Raw genomic sequence first — 20407 nt, forward strand, 5'->3', positions numbered from 1 at the left:
AACATGGGAGAAGCAAGCATATTGATACTCGATTCCATTTCCTACGAGATCAAGTCAAGCAAGGAACAATTATTCTCAAGTATTGTAATACAAGTGAGCAAGTAGCATACATATTTACAAAGCCCCTATCTTATGAAGCTTTTAGAAAATTTAGAGATTTACTTGGAATGAAAATTAAAGTTTGAGGGGGCGTGTTGAAATTCAAACTTTAATTTAGAAAACTATTTTAAGCATTTGATAAAATTAATTAGTTACTTTAAATAACATTTGATAAAATATAGAGAGGTTGTGAATTAGAAGAGTTTTTCATCCTTTTATTATTTAGTAAAACATAAGTTATAAAAGTAGTGTTTATTTTCATTGTAAAGAAAAAAAGTAAGAAAAAAAAGAATAAGAAAAAGGAGAAATATTAGGATCATATTGTATTTGATATATATATAAATTTCGGGTTGTAACCCATATTTTTTTCTCCTTCATTTTATTATTTTATATTCGAGTTAGCAATTCGTAAATTGTGTAACTCCTACATAAAATGCGTGTTCTGGTCCCCGGATGAACATATAGTTTAAAAAGTACGAACGTGTAGTTCAAAAATTACGAGGTAATTGCTGTGATAAGTAAATTTTGTTTCTTTGGTTGCTGTTACCTTATTTTTGGGACTTTATAGCCCTTTTGTAATCGTGACATTCATTCATGGCTTTAGCTGGCTCTTTTTGTGCAGTACCTCTGGAAGCTTTACCTCCTCAATCTCATAAACTTAGTAAGTTGATGAAGAAATTGGATGAGCTTGAAATTAAAGGTCACGACCCTGAAGAAGGCAAATATAATAACTTGTTGTGCCCAATGGTAAGTATTGAGTATTGGCTAGTTGATTACTATTTCAATATTGATCTGTTGTTTTTGTAAATAAGTTATTGTGTCATATGTTTCTCACACTGCTAGAAATGGTCAAGCATGGGTAAGTGTTGGTCAAAAGGTCAAATACGGTAAAATTATAAAAATTTGCCGTGATTTTGGTCCAAATTAAGTTTCTAAGTGTTACACCCATGTTCAAGTATTGAGTATCTGACATAGATACTTGAACTGAAGAGTCACAATATTATAGATCGTGACAAAGAAAAAAACAGTAAGCAATGATTTTATAGCAAAAATAATCATAGGAATGTCATATATTAAGGGATCAATAAAAAGGTATTCAGTATGAATTTGAGACTGATAAGCTACTATCTTGTTCTCTGAATGAGGGTTCTAGGCCAATGATCATTTCTGGAGTTTGTAAGCCAATTATCTTTTGGAATTGTTCACCTTATTGCACGAAGAAGATGAATTTCATAATTGTAAGCTAGTATTTGTCTTTGAGGATGGTGTTTCGGCTATAACATGTTCTAAAATCAAATCCCTACAGTGGCCGTCTAAGATTGTCCACAGCAGGATGACATGTTCTTTGTTTTATTTTGTTTGAAAATGCTGTTATCAAAATCTAGGATCTAGGATCTCAACATCTATGCTGGATCTTTGAGAAAGTATTGACTGGCCTAAAATACGACAATGAAGTCTATGATCATGTCCTTGTTAAGATAACATCCTGAAGTCTGTTCTGAATATTTGTATTGAGGGACTGGAGACCAGAAACTTTGGTACTGAACCTCTTGTTGCCTTACTTGTAAAAGTGAACCTGGAGTGTTGGATGCACTTGATCAAAGTACAGTAGAAGGGGTGTGTATCTTGGACTCGTCTACTAAGATTGAAGAGGAGCTTCATCTGCTGAAAAGTGAAACTGATAGAGTGTTGGATGCACTCGAAAAACTTGAATTCCGAAAGACTTTCTTAATTTTGAATTACAAGGGGTGGTAATGTCTAAGTCTTGTCTTTTTGTGTTGAGTTGGTCTATAATATCAAATATTAAGATAAAAACACTTCGATTTCCAGGCTTCAAAAAAAAGTTTCTCCATTTGAAAATGATGATGTAATTTGTGAATTTTTTTGAGGATTTTGACAGAAGGATTTGAACGTGTTGGTTGTGGTTCTACTTGCTGTCAATATTAGGCTCCTCCTAGAATTTAAGGTCTCCGTTGTACTACAGGTGCATGACTCTTTCTCTTGTCAATTTTTTGGGTGATATTTAAGTGAATCTCATTATTTTTGTTGACAATTAATAATAGGAGGCTTAATGTTTTGTGCAAGTGTTTTTGGTGCTGTAGAAATTTTTCTTCGATATATGAATTACTCTGATTTCACATGATTTTTAGTTCTGGTGTGCTCTGGGGTATTTGCGACATTGCTGCTCAGTACATCACTCATTCCACTGCACATAAACGTCTTCAAGTTTTGGTAAGGCTTTCTTCTTTTTTGGAATCTTATTCATTTTTATAAATTGATGCATTTGGGTAGCTTTAAATGGTTCTATTTATTTAATGTCGTCTTGAATTGGGGTTTTAGTTGTGATTGCTAATTGAAATAGGTTTCATACTACCTTTGATGGGTAATTTTTATGAATTTGGATAATTTCTGACAAAATTAGGTTTTTTTGGCCAAAAATGAACAATCTGTACAATGTATAATCTACAGTGTTGGGTTATTTTTGGTCTTGGATTTCTCAGTCAAGTAATTTCTGGATGCTTCTTTGGTGGATATGAGCTATGCGGGATTTTATTTTGTATGGGTTGTAAAATTATGGACTAATTTCAGTCAGAATTGGAAACTGAGGTGTATTTGGTCACAGGGTTATCATTGGCATTGTCAGCCTAATGCAACCCGACTCTTGGATACATCAAATGGCGGAGTCTTGGATTGTGAATTTACCACTCTTTTGTAGTTTTCCAGTGTCAAGAAATTATGCTTTGTTGCAAGACAATGTTACTAGGAAAATCAGTTTATCAGTTGTTTGTTTTTCGTTCTTGCTTATGTGTGGCTTAAGACTACAAACATATGCCCTTGTACAACCAAAGGTCAAGCTTGTGAAGATATAGACTTGAGTAATAAAGGTGGATGTAAAGTAAATGTCAATTTTTTTTAATTAACATCGGCATAGGTAAGGTATGACGAGTAGTCTTATTTTGAAGAATAACAAACTTGACTGCATTGAATTATATTCCTTGTTTGAGAGAAAAAGACAGCAATGAAAGCTTTGGGTGCTTCCATTTGCGGTCCTAAAGACAACAATGATAGCTCTGTTTTCCTACCAGTAATAGGTTGTGCTTATAGAGAGACTTATAAAGGGATAGGGAATCAATTCTGGACACATAATTTTAGTAATCAGGCATTGGCAATGAACATGATATTTCGCAACAGATATCACTTCCAATTAGTCGATTGCATTTTGAATAATTTATCAGCCAAAGGAGTTTGTTGTTTCAAGGGGTGCATGTATCGGCAGGTCTTTTGTGGTTGGTAGGAATTGCTATGATTGTCAAATGCGACTTTGCTATTGTAAATGCCTTGCAAGAAGGGGAGAGATGCTTGAATGTATTGTTGTTGTACTTGAGGAAACTCCACAACTTGACTACACATGACTCGCCTTTCATGTAATATTGTCTCTATTTGTCTGTTCACAATGAGTATTTTTAGGCTAGTATAGGTGGTATAGCTGCTGATCAGCTAAAAGCTTTAGCTCATGTCAAAGCTACATCATAATTTATTCTTTTATGCATATAGTGACTAGATATTTTTGGCGAGGTGGAGATTTCTAAAGTGAAAGTTTATGTAATTGACCAACTTTTTTATTGTCATACGACTCACACCTACACGACGACCTTTACAAACTTACTAAATTAGCACTGGACTCAAAATTTACTACAAAGAATGCTTACCGTTTGAGGGTTTTCTTGATATCATTATTGTTAGGTTATGATTCATATGACAGTTCATAAATCATGCGGAAAAAACCATAAAGCCAGGAAACATATTATTTACACATAATCATTTAGCATAGTTTAGATGCATACTCTTTGTTGCGTGCCTTCCCTAGCTGCGCCCGAACCGAACAAGAACAAGTCTTTAGGACTCCAAGTGTCGTCCCTCCGTAGATAGTCCACAGCACGTCCGGATCCGCCTTAAGATTGACCAACTAGAATCGCCCTTAAGGTTCTAATATTTTCGGTTAGGTAGGCAAGAATATTGGCTGATTTTTCTGCTTAAAAATCTTAGTTTTGAATACTTAAAAACTTGTTGTATAAATAATGACCCCTAGGCCTTTATTTATAGAGTTATGGAAAAGGAATCGTAATCCTAGTAGGATACGAATTAATTGAAATTAGAATCCTACATGAATTCTATTTAATTAATTTATCCAATTAGGAATAGAAATTTAATCATACACTGACTCTTGTAGATTTAGGAATCACGCATGAGCACAAACTCACACACACACGGCAGCCACAAGGGCTGCCCATGCGCGTGCGAGCAGCAGCCCACGCAGCGCGGCCCACGCATCCGTGGCCTTGGCGCGCGCTGGGCCTGCCTTGCGGTAGGCCTGGGCGCTGCCTTGGCTGCGCGCGTGCTTGCTGGGCGATGGCCCGGCTTCGTGCTGGGCCTTCGTCCGGCAGGCCTCGTCCGATGCTAATTCGTACGATACGCTTCCGATTAAATTTCCAGTTCCGGAATTTATTTCCGATACGAACAATATTTAATATTTCCGATTCCGGAATTAATTTCCGTTTCGAACAAATATTTAATATTTCCGTTTCCGGAATTATTTTCCGATTCCGGTAATATTTCCGATTCTGACAATATTTCCGTTTCCGGCAATATTTCCGATTCTGGTAATATTTCCATTTCCAATAATATTTTCCGATACGTACCATGTTTCCGTTTCCGGCAACATCTACGACTTGGATAATATTCATATTTCCGATACGATCCATATTTCCGTTTCCGGCAATATCATCGTTTCCGGAGTATTCATTTCTTGCCTGTGACGATCTTAGCTCCCACTGAAACCAAGATCCGTCGGTTCCGAATATTCATAGATGGAGTATTTAATGCCATTAAATACTTGATCCGTTTACGTACTATTTGTGTGACCCTACGGGTTCAGTCAAGAGTAAGCTGTGGATTAATATCATTAATTCCACTTGAACTGAAGCGGCCTCTAGTTAGGCATTCAGCTCACTTGATCTCACTGAATTATTAACTTGTTAATTAATACTGAACCGCATTTATTAGACTCAACATAGAATGCATACTTGGACCAAGGGCATTATTTCCTTCAGTCTCCCACTTGTCCTTAGGGACAAGTGTGCATTTCCTAATTCCTTTGTCGCTCGATGCTTGCTCTTGAACATAAGGTAAGAGTTGTCATCCTTATTATGTCCAGAGGTGTTCCTCGGTTTCAGAGTTCAACTGATCAAATAAACAGATAATCATAGCCTATGATTCATCCGAGCACGGCCATGCATTTCACAGTTTCTAGCTCTCCGAGTGGCCTTGTACAACTTTTAAGCATCTCTTCCCGATTTATGGGAGGACAATCCCAATCTTGCGATCTTGAGATTAAACTTCGTTTGATAGGTGATTACCTGAGCGTTGCCTTTATAGCCTCCTTTTACGGTGCGACGGTTGGTCAACGTCAAAGCAACCAGTTCTCAAACAAGTAATCTCAAATCACTCAGGTATTGAGGATTTAGTGTCTAATAATTTAATGAAATTTACTTATGACAGACTTTCATCTCTTACAGTAAAGTTTCATAGGTCTTGTCCGATACTAGTCTTCCCAAAGTAAGTATCTATGCAAATGATTATGACATTGCCATGTTCACATAGTTCAAGAAACAGAACTACTAGTCATCTTGCATTCTAATCGTCTAACGTTTTCTATGCGTCCAATTTTATAGAAAACTCCGATTAGGGACCATTTTCAACCTTTGACATTCAAGTTCACTTGATAGACATTTCTTAGTCACAGGACTGGTCCTGACAGTCTATCTTGAATATATCGTCAAGTTGAAGGGACTCATCATTTAATAAACCACAAATTAAATGGAAAAATGAATTTCTTTCATTTATTTTGAATGATTAACCAATAATGTTTTACAAAGATTTAAACTCTAAAACTTTAAAACATTAAACAGAGACATCAAAGCCATTCTCCAATATGCTTGATTCCCATAGCTGCAGTGTGCGAGTTGTGCTTCGCTTGCGGCAGAGGTTTAGTTAATGGATCTGATATGTTGTCATCAGTTCCAATTTTGCTTATCTCGACTTCTTTTCTTTCAACGAACTCTCGTAGAAGGTGAAATCTACGAAGTACATGCTTGACTCTCTGGTGGTGTCTAGGCTCTTTTGCCTGTGCAATAGCTCCGTTATTATCACAATACAGGGCTATTGGTCCTTTAATGGAGGGGACTACACCAAGTTCTCCTATGAACTTCCTTAGCCATATAGCTTCCTTTGCTGCTTCATGTGCAGCAATGTACTCCGCTTCAGTTGTAGAATCCGCAATGGTGCTTTGCTTAGCACTTTTCCAGCTTACTGCTCCTCCGTTGAGGCAGAAGACAAACCCAGACTGTGATCTGAAATCATCTTTGTCGGTTTGGAAACTTGCGTCCGTATAGCCTTTAACAATTAATTCATCATCTCCACCATAGACCAGGAAGTCATCTTTGTGCCTTTTCAGGTACTTCAGAATGTTCTTGGCAGCAGTCCAATGCGCCTCTCCTGGGTCTGACTGGTATCTGCTCGTAGCACTGAGTGCGTACGCAACATCCGGGCGTGTACATATCATAGCATACATTATTGAACCAATCAATGATGCATATGGAATCCCATTCATTCGTCTACGCTCATCAAGTGTTTTTGGGCACTGAGTCTTGCTTAGAGTCATTCCATGAGACATGGGTAGGTAGCCTCGCTTGGAGTCCGCCATCTTGAACCTATCAAGCACCTTATTGATATAAGTGCTTTGACTAAGTCCAATCATCCTTTTAGATCTATCTCTGTAAATCTTGATGCCCAATATGTACTGTGCTTCTCCTAGATCCTTCATCGAAAAACATTTCCCAAGCCAAATCTTGACAGAGTTCAACATAGGAATGTCATTTCCGATAAGCAATATGTCGTCGACATATAATACTAGGAAAGCAATTTTGCTCCCACTGACCTTCTTGTATACACAAGATTCGTCCGCGTTTTTGATGAAACCAAAGTCACTGACTGCTTCATCAAAACGTATATTCCAGCTCCTGGATGCCTGCTTCAATCCGTAGATTGACTTCTTTAGCTTGCATACCTTTTTAGCATTCTTTGGATCCTCAAAACCTTCAGGCTGTGTCATAAACACAGTTTCTGTTAAAACGCCGTTTAAGAAAGCAGTTTTGACATCCATCTGCCATATTTCGTAATCGTAATATGCAGCGATTGCTAACATTATTCGAATAGACTTTAGCATTGCAACTGGTGAAAAGGTTTCATCGTAATCCACACCGTGGACTTGCCTGTAACCTTTTGCAACCAATCTAGCTTTGAAAACTTCAAGTTTCCCATCCTTGTCCTTTTTCAGTTTGAAAACCCATTTGCTTCCAATGGCTTGGTAGCCATCTGGCAAATCGACCAAATCCCATACTTGGTTTTCAGACATGGAGTCTAATTCAGATTGCATGGCTTCTTGCCATTGCTTGGAGCTAGGGCTCGTCATAGCTTGCTTGTAAGTCGCAGGTTCATCACTTTCAAGTAATAGAACGTCATAGCTCTCGTTCGTCAAAATACCCAAGTACCTTTCCGGTTGAGATCTATATCTTTGCGATCTACGCGGGGTAACATTTCTAGATTGACCATGATTCTCACCAGATTCTTCTAAAGATCTCTGAGTTTCATCCTGAATGTCATCTTGAGCATTCTCTAGAGTTTGTTGTTCGACTCGAATTTCTTCGAGGTCTACTTTTCTCCCACTTGTCATTTTGGAAATGTGATCCTTCTCCAAAAAGACACCATCTCGAGCAACAAACACTTTGTTCTCAGATGTATTGTAGAAGTAATACCCCTTTGTTTCCTTTGGATAGCCCACAAGGATACATTTGTCAGATTTTGGATGAAGTTTGTCTGAAATTAATCGTTTGACGTATACTTCACATCCCCAAATCTTAAGAAAAGACACATTTGGAGGCTTTCCAAACCATAATTCGTATGGAGTCTTTTCGACAGCTTTAGACGGAGCTCTATTTATAGTGAGTGCAGCTGTATTTAGTGCATGTCCCCAAAATTCTAATGGAAGTTCGGCCTGACCCATCATTGACCTGACCATGTCTAGCAAGGTTCTGTTCCTCCGTTCTGACACACCGTTCCATTGTGGTGTTCCAGGAGGAGTCAATTCTGATAGAATTCCACATTCTTTCAGATGGTCATCAAATTCATAGCTCAGATATTCACCGCCTCTATCAGACCGCAGTGCCTTAATCTTCTTGCCTAATTGATTCTCTACTTCACTCTGAAATTCCTTGAATTTGTCAAAGGATTCAGACTTATGCTTCATTAGGTAGACATAACCATACCTACTGAAGTCATCAGTGAAAGTGATAAAGTAGCTGAAACCACCTCTAGCATTTGTACTCATTGGTCCACATACATCTGTATGGATTAAACCCAATAGTTCATTTGCTCTTTCTCCAACTTTAGAGAAAGGTTGCTTTGTCATTTTGCCAAGTAAACATGATTCGCATTTACCATAATCCTCTAAGTCAAATGGTTCTAGAATTCCTTCTCTTTGAAGTCTTTCTAAGCGTTTCAAGTTTATATGGCCTAATCGACAATGCCACAGATAGGTGAGATCTGAATCATCCTTTTTGGCCTTTTTGGTATTTATGTTATATACTTGTTTGTCGTGATCTAATAAATAAAGTCCATTGACTAATCTAGCAGATCCATAAAACATCTCTTTAAAATAAAACGAACAACTATTGTCTTTTATTATAAAGGAAAATCCCTTAGCATCTAAGCAAGAAACTGAAATGATGTTTTTAGTAAGACTTGGAACATGGAAACATTCTTCCAGTTCCAAAACTAGCCCGGAGGGCAACGACAAATAGTAAGTTCCTACAGCTAATGCAGCAATCCGTGCTCCATTTCCCACTCGTAGGTCGACTTCACCCTTGCTTAACTTTCTACTTCTTCTTAGTCCCTGTGGATTGGAACATAAGTGTGAGCCACAACCTGTATCTAATACCCAAGAAGTTGAATTAGCAAGTATACAGTCTATAACGAAAATACCTGAAGATGGAACGACTGTTCCGTTCTTCTGATCTTCCTTTAGCTTTGGACATTCTCTTTTGTAATGGCCTATTCCATCACAATAAAGACAGCTTGATGTGGACTTGTCCTGCTTTGATTTAGCATTGCCCTTGGACTTTCCACCTTTCTTGAATGGTCTCTTTCTAGCCTTGAGTAAATCTTTGGCTTCACAGTCCAGTACTATTTCAGCCTTTCTGACAAGGTGAATAAATTCTGCAACTGTTTCTTCTCTTGGTTCACTTAGGTATAGTTGCTTGAAGCGACCAAACCCACTGTGTAGTGAATTGAGCAAGACAGAGACTGCCATCCTTTCGCTTATTGGTGTTCCTAGTAGACTTAGGCGATCAAAATATGAACACATAAGATCCACATGGAACCTCAGTGGGACGCCTACCCTCTGTTTAGTGCGAAGGAGCTGAACATGTGTTTCTTGGACCTCCATCCTATAACACCTGTTGGGAGAACTAACCTTTAGACCAGACATTGATTCAATCAACTCATGGACGTTCAGGTCCCTGTCCTCCGTACTTCTACGACAGATATCCCTCAGATTCTTGATGAGCGTAAAAGGTTCATAGGCTACAAACCTTCTAGCCCAATCATCAGGGATATTGTTCAGCATGAGACTCATAACCTTTTTGAGATCCGCATCCCAGGCGTAAAATCTCTCAGGGGTCATGTCTCTGGCATAGTAGCTTGGCATGGGATGTGACAGTACATACTCAAGTCCATTGAGTTTGACTATTTCAACTAGCTTAGCTTCCCATTCAAGAAAATTTGTCAGGTTCAGCTTGACCATAAGCTCAGAACCCATGATGATGTTTTGATTGTTGTTTGCCATATTAAAACTACAATTGAAAAGAATAAACAAATAAATAACCATTCACAGTTTCTCTTAATAAACTTAAATTCTAGCATACATGCATAATTCAATGTTTATTAAGCATTTTATTCAAGTTATGTGTTCCGGCAGGTGTGAATAAAATGATTCCAAGATCCTAAAATCATTGAAGAACTAAGCACAGTTTGTCGACTTAATCCTAGAACATCTTAGGTAAGCAAAAGCCTTTTGCTAATAGTCTAGAAACTATTCTTGGTTGATAGGTACGTCTAAGAACTTATTAGGTAAACCTATCGAATTTGCCACGACATAAAAGGACTCCTTACTTATATCGTTGAGTTTCACCAAAACTAACATGTACTCACAATTATTTGTGTACCTTGCCCCTTTAGGACCAATAAGTAACACCTCGCTGAGCGAAAACTATTACTAGATTGATGTAAAGGATATCCAAGCAAGTGTATATTTTGGCATGGCACCTTTTAACACAATTTTTTAAGTTTGGAACTTAAGGCTCTTACTATGTTGGTTAGATTTTAAGTGAACTAAAATCCTTAATCATGCAACATAATCAAGCTTTTGATCTCATGCATTTTAAGACATATTTAAAACAATAAATAACTTAAAACATGCATAAGATATTTGTGATCTAGTATGGCCCGACTTCATCTTGAAGCTTTGACTTCAAAGTCCGTCTTGAAAATCTCCGTGGGAGGCACTATTTTCTTCAAATAGGATAAGCTATAACTAATTACAACTATTTGATGGTTCGCAGACCATATTTGAATTGAAAAATAACTTTGGTGCTTTAGACCAATTACATTCAAATTAATGGTACGCAGACCATATTTTCTATCCTATTTGGGCCATACTAGTCACTTCATAACCTGCAAAACAGTACATATACAATATATACCATTCACCCATTCATTATCATGAATGGCCCACATAGCTGGTTAGTAAAACACATTATGCATCACGTAAACATTTGCAGCAATTAATCAAGGGCACCAATAATCTACCAATTATTCAGTCCTTATTAATTCTAATCAAGTTGTTTTAACCTTAAGGATTTGTAGACCTAATCAAGAGTTTATGACTAAAAAGCGCTCCCACTTAAACCAATAAATTCATATGCTTTACTAATTTTAAACATAAAATTGTATTTCTAGTCTAACCGGAAACATACAAATTTAATTAAAATTTAAAGCTCATATAAATTTATAATTGAATCCAAAAATTTAATTTAATTTCAGTCGCATTTAAATTAATTCATGATTTTAATTTTAGTAAAATAATTAGAATAAATTCCATTTATTATAATTATAATATTCAAAATTAAAATCCAAGAAATTAATTCAAATTATTAATTTTAAAATTAATTAAAATTACGTGAACTGAAATTTTCAAATTAAACATTCAAAACGATCTAATCGTAACGCAAACACCCTACGCGTTGCACGCCCATGGGCCGTACGCACACAGCCATTGCTGGCCATGTGCGCGCAGCCCATGCGCTCGTCGCATAGCTGCTGCTGTCCTATCGCAAGCCTCCGCACAGCGCCCCATCGCACGCGAGCTATCGCTCGCAGTGCGCGCGCGCGAGATCGCTCGCTGGGCGCGCTGGCTCGCTCGCTGTGCGCGCGAGCCATCGCTCGCTGGGGCGCGACATCGCTCGCTGGGCGGGCGACATCGCGCGCTGTGCGCGCGAGCCATCGCTCGCTGGGGCGCGACATCGCTCGCTGGGCGAGCGACATCGCGCGCTGTGCGCGCGAGTAGTGCTGGGCGCAGCGCTCGTGGCAAGCGAGCTTGCGCTCGCTGCGCGCGAGGCTGCGCGCACTTGTGCGAGGCAGCGCGCGTTGTGGCGCAGCTCGCTTGCTGCCCACACGCGACTGCCTTGGCTCGCCCCTCGCCCATGCCCATTCGTTCATTGCTCGTGGCACACGACACAAGGCAGGGCTGCTGCCTTGTGCTCGTGCACTACGCCCTTGCTCATTGCATTCGTGCCGCACGGGCGACGAGCTCCCTTGCTCGTCGTCGCATGCCCGCATTATACAACACCCCTTAAGGGTAACACGAAGCGTCCATTGCTTCGTGCGTGCAAGTTATTTGAACGAATCGCATAAAAATTTAAAATTTATATTTAAAATTAATGACAAATTAATAAATAATATTAATTTCATAATTTTAGGGCGAAAAAATCGAAAATTTATTATCCAATTGATTTCCGATTGATATGGATTCAAGTCTAGGTCATAAAAATTTAAAATTTATCGTAAATTTACAATTTTTATGGTGGTTTTTAATCATAGGTTTCTAATTAAATTACAATTAATTATGAAAATCAAATTAATTCTAAATTATTCTAATTTTCAACAAATTAATCATAATTACAAATTAGATTGCATAATTAACAAGACTAGGCATTCAAACTTGTTAAACATATGCAGTAGGTCAATCAAAAATTCAAGATTTATCAACAAGAATCGCAAATATTTAATTTAACATCTTAAATTTACGAAATTTTGCATTCGAAAAACTAAAACCTTCGAAAAGTCATAGTTAGGCTTCGAATTTGAGAATTCTGGGTTCGGCAGAAAAATACTATTTTTGTCAAAATTTTAGAATGCCTTTTACATGCGGAATTGACACAAAAATCACTCAATTCGGATGAGTAACGAAGAAACTGCAGAAAAACTGCGTACGTATAATTAAATAAACGCAATTTGCAATTAATTAACAATTACGAAAATTAATCACCCCTTTTAATTCTTGCAAATTTGTAATATTTAACCATGTTCATGCAATTTAGATTATGAAAATAATAAGGGGCTCGTGATACCACTGTTAGGTTATGATTCATATGACAGTTCATAAATCATGCGGAAAAAACCATAAAGCCAGGAAACATATTATTTACACATAATCATTTAGCATAGTTTAGATGCATACTCTTTGTTGCGTGCCTTCCCTAGCTGCGCCCGAACCGAACAAGAACAAGTCTTTAGGACTCCAAGTGTCGTCCCTCCGTAGATAGTCCACAGCACGTCCGGATCCGCCTTAAGATTGACCAACTAGAATCGCCCTTAAGGTTCTAATATTTTCGGTTAGGTAGGCAAGAATATTGGCTGATTTTTCTGCTTAAAAATCTTAGTTTTGAATACTTAAAAACTTGTTGTATAAATAATGACCCCTAGGCCTTTATTTATAGAGTTATGGAAAAGGAATCGTAATCCTAGTAGGATACGAATTAATTGAAATTAGAATCCTACATGAATTCTATTTAATTAATTTATCCAATTAGGAATAGAAATTTAATCATACACTGACTCTTGTAGATTTAGGAATCACGCATGAGCACAAACTCACACACACACGGCAGCCACAAGGGCTGCCCATGCGCGTGCGAGCAGCAGCCCACGCAGCGCGGCCCACGCATCCGTGGCCTTGGCGCGCGCTGGGCCTGCCTTGCGGTAGGCCTGGGCGCTGCCTTGGCTGCGCGCGTGCTTGCTGGGCGATGGCCCGGCTTCGTGCTGGGCCTTCGTCCGGCAGGCCTCGTCCGATGCTAATTCGTACGATACGCTTCCGATTAAATTTCCAGTTCCGGAATTTATTTCCGATACGAACAATATTTAATATTTCCGATTCCGGAATTAATTTCCGTTTCGAACAAATATTTAATATTTCCGTTTCCGGAATTATTTTCCGATTCCGGTAATATTTCCGATTCTGACAATATTTCCGTTTCCGGCAATATTTCCGATTCTGGTAATATTTCCATTTCCAATAATATTTTCCGATACGTACCATGTTTCCGTTTCCGGCAACATCTACGACTTGGATAATATTCATATTTCCGATACGATCCATATTTCCGTTTCCGGCAATATCATCGTTTCCGGAGTATTCATTTCTTGCCTGTGACGATCTTAGCTCCCACTGAAACCAAGATCCGTCGGTTCCGAATATTCATAGATGGAGTATTTAATGCCATTAAATACTTGATCCGTTTACGTACTATTTGTGTGACCCTACGGGTTCAGTCAAGAGTAAGCTGTGGATTAATATCATTAATTCCACTTGAACTGAAGCGGCCTCTAGTTAGGCATTCAGCTCACTTGATCTCACTGAATTATTAACTTGTTAATTAATACTGAACCGCATTTATTAGACTCAACATAGAATGCATACTTGGACCAAGGGCATTATTTCCTTCAATTATGAAAGTTGGAAAGAGGTCCATCTATATCCCATGCATATTCCCCATAACCTGTACCAATGTCCTTCAAGACCCAAGGGTCCCCATTATTTCACCAACCCCCCCCCCCCCCAAGTGCATCGAGCTGTATTATGTGTGATTTTACACATGGCGTCAGATCACCGCTTATGGCTTTCCTCATTGATGTTCTTATCCAAATTTTCATCTTATACACTAATCTCACTTTAACACCCCTGTAACATTCTCCATCTCCCCTGCTCATGTGTTGTGACGTTATTTTACTTTATTTTTATCTTTTCATTTGTTGATATGTGCTTCTTTAAGGCCTTGATTTCTTGAATTTCCTTATTTTCTAAAATTCATCATTTTTTTGGATCAAATTCAATTAAAGTAGGTACCATGTGATTCATCTTTAATTTTCAGTTTACCTTCATTGGCTTTTAAAAGCAAGATCTGTTGAAACTCTAGTTACCCCTCTTGTTATTATTATCGGGCAATGCTTGTGGATGAATTGATTTTCTCGATAGTTTTTGCATTCCCTTGCTTTAATAGATAAGCCTACACTTTGAAACCGCTAAAAGTTGTATGTATTAATTAGTTTTTTCATATAATCCTTCCCATGTGGGTTCTTAATCTCTATTTTATATAGCAGGACGGTGATGAACGTTTCTTTATCAATTGAAAGTGTATTACTCTCCCGGCCAACATATTTGACCTTAGTTTTGTTGCTCCAGTCGGTCATTTCTGGTGTGTTTGCCGTGTCTTCCTCTTTGGTGCAGCAAGACAGTGAATTGATTTCTCATAGCCATGATATCCTGCTTTCATGTAAGTATTTTGTTGATTTTTACTACTAGTAAACATGTTGATCTTAGTGAGTTCTGTCCTGTTCCTGTTATTGTTCAGAATCGTGATCCTTCGCTTCCTGAATTTTTTTCCTGTTGCACAATGTTTGCTTACTCGTAGTGCAAAGTAATATGGAATTCTTTGCAATAAACTCAAAATTTATTGCAAGGTAAAGTAATATGGGAGTCTAACAAAGTCCTTTCCTTGCTAGCCTAGTTCCTTAGGTGTTTTTCTTCTATTTTTTTAGATAAGCAGCCAAAGGCTTTAGAAGTTTGTATTATAGGCAATGCAAAAATCCGAAGCTATTACATCCTCTACCTCACTAGGAGCACTCATAACCCAAACTGTAAGAGTAGTTAATTGGATTGAGGTGAGTCATAGTATGTGCTGCCTCATTAGCTTCTTTAAACACATGAAAAAAAACAACTGAATCAAACAAGCTGGATAAATGCTTAATCTCACGCAGTATAACACCTGAATATGATCCATCAATCTGACCATCCATCAGATTCTTTTCACAAAAGTCAGATTATCACATTCCACCACTATTCTTCTTTCACGACATTGCCCAACCAACTGGAGACGTAGAGCTATGCCCTTAGCTTCAGCTACATCTATGGCCACGAGTGCTTCTCATGCAAGCAAGCTGCGCTCCTCACACTTCCTTCATGGTCACGAATTACCACCCCTAAGCTGCACCATACCGCCTCACTTACAACTGTATCAAATGATTACCTTTAGCCACCCATGATCAGGCGTTGTCCACTTGGCATTTGCTCAGTCTTGCGCCTGCCCAACCTGCAATCTCTTACTTGTCACTTTGAGCTCGTCTTTCATCAAGTGAAAAGCATCAATCAGGATGTGTGCGCCCGCAATCAATACCCCAAGGGTTCTTCCCTCCCCACCTAATCTCACACTGTTTTGCTCAAACCAGATGTTCCACAAAACCACAACTATAACCTACACTTGCTCCTTATTTATACACTGCAACACCCATTTGAACCAATCAGCAAAATGTAAAAAATAGCGGCAGTCCGCTACGTTTTCTAAACCCGTTGTCTCCCATTAACAGCAGCCCACATGCACTCTTGTATAATCCATCCTCATCCCCACAGTTTCATCTCAAACAGGTGACCCCAATGATCTTAATTCTTCTATTCAAACCTACACAAGTGGGAAGAGCACGACGACAAGCTCTCCAAATAAAAGATTGTACCTTAGGTGGTATGTTGTTCTATTCTTCTATTTTGCTTTCCCGTTGGTTGCAGACAAATTGCTTCTGTTGCATTTGTTGCTGCTGTTTCAGATTCGTTTTTTTATTTTTTATTTTTATTTATTTCTGTTTTGCATTTATGTTGAATGCAGGCAGATTGCTTCTGTGCATTTGTTACTGTTGTTTCAGTTTTGTGCTTCCCTTTTGATGCTTCTAGTTATTTTGGTTGGATGCTGGTATGTTGTTTTTTTTACTCTCCCTTTTCTATTTTAGATTTTAGTCCCAAACTGTGCTGGAAGAGTTGTGAAAAATATTTAAAGTCTACCAGATGATATATACTTTTCCATTATGTCTAATTTTTTTATGAAAGTATTTTCTCAAAGAAAATAGTGTTATAATGCCTTTTACATTTCACATATATGACATAATTTTTTTATATGTAGATTAATGATGATTCAGGTGGAAAAGCTAACAATTAGATCAAGATATTGAAGCTCCGATCTCAATCACAGGGATTTAGGAATAAATAGTTTTTTTTATGTTAAAGGAACAAATGCTATGTTAGTTTGATAGTCATAAGAAGTTATTTTTACTTCTAGTGTGATTTGATAAGGCAAAAATTTGATGTATGGATATATAATATAGGATCCTATTGTTATTTTGGTATGTTCTTAACTAGTTTGATTATTGGACTGTTCAAATATGCACATGGATGTTTTTTAATTAAAATTAAGTATTGCTAGAATAATGCCTTGAATCGGTCAAGCCCCTTGCATTATTTAATCTTTCTTTGCTTCCGTTATATATATATATATATATATATATATATATATATATATATTTTAATTGATTACGAATAAGTGCGATTATGATCAGATATACTTTATAATTTCATATATTTGATTCTTCTTCGTTTCAACATAATTGTTAATTCAAGCATTAAAAAAAATGACCGGGAGGTAAATTGTGATGTTTTTTTGCATCAAAGGTGTTTTGGTGGGAAATAATGAAAGGTAAATTGTGATGCTTTTTGCATCAAAAGCGTTTTGGTGGGAAATACACACTAGTGGAAAAACAGTCATTTGCATCGCTGAATTTGTGTCGCATTTATAAATCCGTGACGCAATTTTAAAATTTTAGTCTAAAAATTTGTCATTTGTGTCGCACTTTAGCTAATATGCGATGCAAATGACTGTTCCAAACATTATAGAGTCATCTGCGTCGCAGATTTACAAACCTGCGACGCAATGAATTAAATTTGGGTCGCAGATTTATAAACGTGCGACGCAATGACTCAAAGAAATTCTCATTACTGCGCGCGTTCACCCTAAATCGAGATAAAACCCTAAAACAAAACTCCTCCTTCGTTCACCCTCTCACCGTCGTTCACCCTCCTCCTCTTCTCACTGTCGTATGTTCTTCCTCCTCCTCTACTCTGCCGCGTTCACCCTCCTCCTCCATCTTAGTGCTCGTGGTCAAGGTCGGGAAAGGATCCGTGACGCAAGTACGAACTGATTCTGTGCAGTTCAAAGCATCCTCTCACCATACCATCCACCGCACTACTCTGCTCGCCGGTAGATCGCGCTTCTCGCCGCCGCTACCACCTACTCGCCTCTGCCATGGGTACTGAGGTTGTCGTCCTCCATTCTGGCCGACCAAATCTTCTGTTACTCCTCTTTTCTTTCTCAAGGTTGGTTTACTTTATTTAATTCTCTTGTTTTGATTGGTCATTAAATTGGTTTATTGTGTTGTTGATTTGTTTGATTTAATTAGTTATCGATTTTTATTTTTGTGAATCGTACGATTAGCATTAAGTTACAATCTTTTTTAGTTATTTAGGTTGCTTGAGAATGAGCTGGGGTTTTAGACTTTAGTGTCGATTTGTAGCTGAGTGATGGATTCAATTTCAAGTCAGGTCGACTTTGATTTTCTGGAGTTATAATTGTTGAGAATCTCTGTACAAGATGGAACATATTAGTGTTTTGGGGAAAGTAATTTAACCCATTATACTTTTTAAATTCAGGGGTGTTAACTATATTAAACTTCTTTTTTTTTCTGGAGATTTTCTGATTGTGTAATTTGGTGCTTAATTAGAACTATGTTATTTCTTCCAAAAGTTCTACCACTGAGCTTCCATTTTGAGGCAGCAGGCTATCAACAAGTAGACTCTCTCTCGCTCTATCTGTGTGTGCATTGTTGGTTCTATCAGTGCAAGTGTCTTGTTTTAGTGTCAGATTGCTAGGTGCTACTTTGTTTATAGTTTCTGAACTATCTTTATGAATGTCAGTGGATGGTACGATGCATTTAACCTTGCAAAAGTGGGAGAAAGGTCTCACATGGTTTTCACCTGTTGTGGGTGAAGGTCAACATGATCCTTGTACTGAAGAGCAAGAGTAGAAACGCAAAAAAGAGATCATTGTTATCTTTATTATTGTTTTTTCAAATTTTAGTTTTGTAGTAACCGCTACAGTTATGCTTATCTAATCGTGCTTCATTAATGGAGGTTATCAAGTAAAGTTTCACTAAGTGGAAATTCATGTTTAGCATCAATTTTATGAATGTAGGTGGACCTGGTAGGGTGATATTATGATGCAGGAGACAATGTAAAGTACGGGCTACCGATGGCGTTCAAGGTGACAACCCTGGCATGGGGAGCTATCTTCTATGAGTCTCAGTTGCAGGCTGCAGGGGAACATAAACCTGGTACTGAGATTGCTGCTGCTTCTATTGTCTTCCGCAAAACTGATAAAAAATATGCTCGCCAACTCCTCAACAAGGTTAAATTAATGTTTTTGTTTCACATCGCATGCCCCATTCTCGTGTCCATATAGTCCCTTGTGTGCTTAACATGATGTGATTTCCATTTCTGTAAATATAGATATATAGTTCCCTTGGCTGCTTAGTTGTCTAGTTTCATGTCTTAAACTCAATGTGGGAGGTTAGAAAAGAGGACTGTGTACTCTTAGAACTAGCAAGGAGAAAACTACAGAAGGGGGAGGGGGATGTTTGGTGTATACGTCATACTAAAGCTCCTGTCATTGCAGAAAATGTCATTTGTACTGTGTATGTGCAGTTTACTTAATTTTAGAGTTGTCTAAGAAAAGCCTCATATAATCTTGGTTGTTATAAAGCATTTAAGAATATGTGAACATCTAAAGTCTTTGTACTGCTGCTTCAAACTAAATTTGCAACTGTTTGAACTTGGCCATTCTGGTTTTTAAGATTTTCTTTTATAAAAGGTCCTGAATAACAAAGAAAACAGGTCCTGGTATAACTGTATAAGGGACTGTGAATTGCCCTCTAGGTATATACTAATAGAATAGTATCCCTAAAAACTCTTTACGTTAAGATGTTCTGATTGATTTACAATAAGTTCTGAATGTGTATGTGTGTTGAGTTCGGTTGTGATTTTCCATTTGCTTGGTTGCGTTTTGGATATTCACTGGTGATGAAGTATGAATCATTGCATTTTTATTGTTTTCATTAGCAGTATAATATTTCATTAACCGCTCTATGGCATTAGAATTTTACCTGTTTGTAGCAGGGTGGAGTTATATCTGAGCAGCTGGCACTCAAAGGATACATTTCAATATGGCATGAGAGGAGAAAAATAACTTTGAACATGTTAGAGAAATGTATGAAGTTGGCAATCATTGATGACTTAACGTTAACTCTTTTTATTTTGTAATTTCCTGAACATAATTTTTGTTCTATTATTATTGGATGGGTATTTTGCACCCCTATGTTATGAGTATTTATGTTAATTCATGAACTATAGCGAATTAAAATTAAGAAATGAGCTGCACATTTTATACTCTATGCACTATATAGCATAAAATATAAAATGTGCAGCTCGATTTTTTTAAATAAAAAGAGTCATTTGCGTCGCATGTTTAGCTAAACTGCGATGCAAATGACCTTTTTTTAAATATGCTGAAAAGTCATTTGTGTCGCACTTTAGCTAATCTGCGACGCAAATGACTTTTCAGCATGTTAAAAAAAAGGTCATTTGCGTCGCAGATTAGCTAAACAGCGACGCAAATGACTTTTCAGCATGTTAAAAAAAATTTCA

General features: G+C 37.7%; 1 protein-coding gene and 1 long non-coding RNA gene across 4 annotated transcripts; both read left to right on the forward strand.

Annotated features, from left to right (window-relative positions):
- The first annotated feature begins 401 nt into the window (after positions 1-401).
- Positions 402-17027, forward strand: LOC130459413 (uncharacterized). The gene is made up of 7 exons (XR_008918799.1): positions 402-601; positions 722-846; positions 2000-2083; positions 2250-2331; positions 15014-15104; positions 16488-16571; positions 16779-17027. It is a non-coding gene; the product is annotated as an uncharacterized lncRNA (long non-coding RNA).
- Positions 17028-17640: 613 nt separating this feature from the next.
- Positions 17641-20078, forward strand: LOC110802525 (uncharacterized). Of its 3 annotated transcripts, none has more exons than XM_056826839.1 (3): positions 17641-18025; positions 18900-19112; positions 19877-20078. In XM_056826839.1, exons 2-3 carry the CDS (start codon positions 18957-18959, stop codon positions 20021-20023), a joined length of 303 nt encoding a protein of 100 aa, XP_056682817.1. In that variant the 5' UTR covers positions 17641-18025; positions 18900-18956; the 3' UTR covers positions 20024-20078. The 3 variants fall into 3 exon arrangements, 2 of the variants coding, with proteins under 2 accessions (XP_056682817.1, XP_056682818.1); XR_008918863.1 differs by having other exon boundaries at positions 17642-18025; positions 19859-20078; XM_056826840.1 differs by having other exon boundaries at positions 17642-18025; positions 19880-20078.
- Positions 20079-20407: the final 329 nt, after the last annotated feature.

Source organism: Spinacia oleracea, chromosome 4 (genome assembly GCF_020520425.1).
Source record: "Spinacia oleracea cultivar Varoflay chromosome 4, BTI_SOV_V1, whole genome shotgun sequence".
Lineage (NCBI taxonomy): Eukaryota > Viridiplantae > Streptophyta > Magnoliopsida > Caryophyllales > Amaranthaceae > Spinacia > Spinacia oleracea.

Bases quoted from the DNA above. Each gene is read 5' to 3' on its own strand.
- LOC110802525 (XM_056826839.1), top strand. From the start codon at position 18,957: ATGGCGTTCAAGGTGACAACCCTGGCATGGGGAGCTATCTTCTATGAG. The intron at 19,113-19,876 runs GTTAAATTAATG...ACCTGTTTGTAG, and splicing joins CTCGCCAACTCCTCAACAAG to CAGGGTGGAGTTATATCTGA.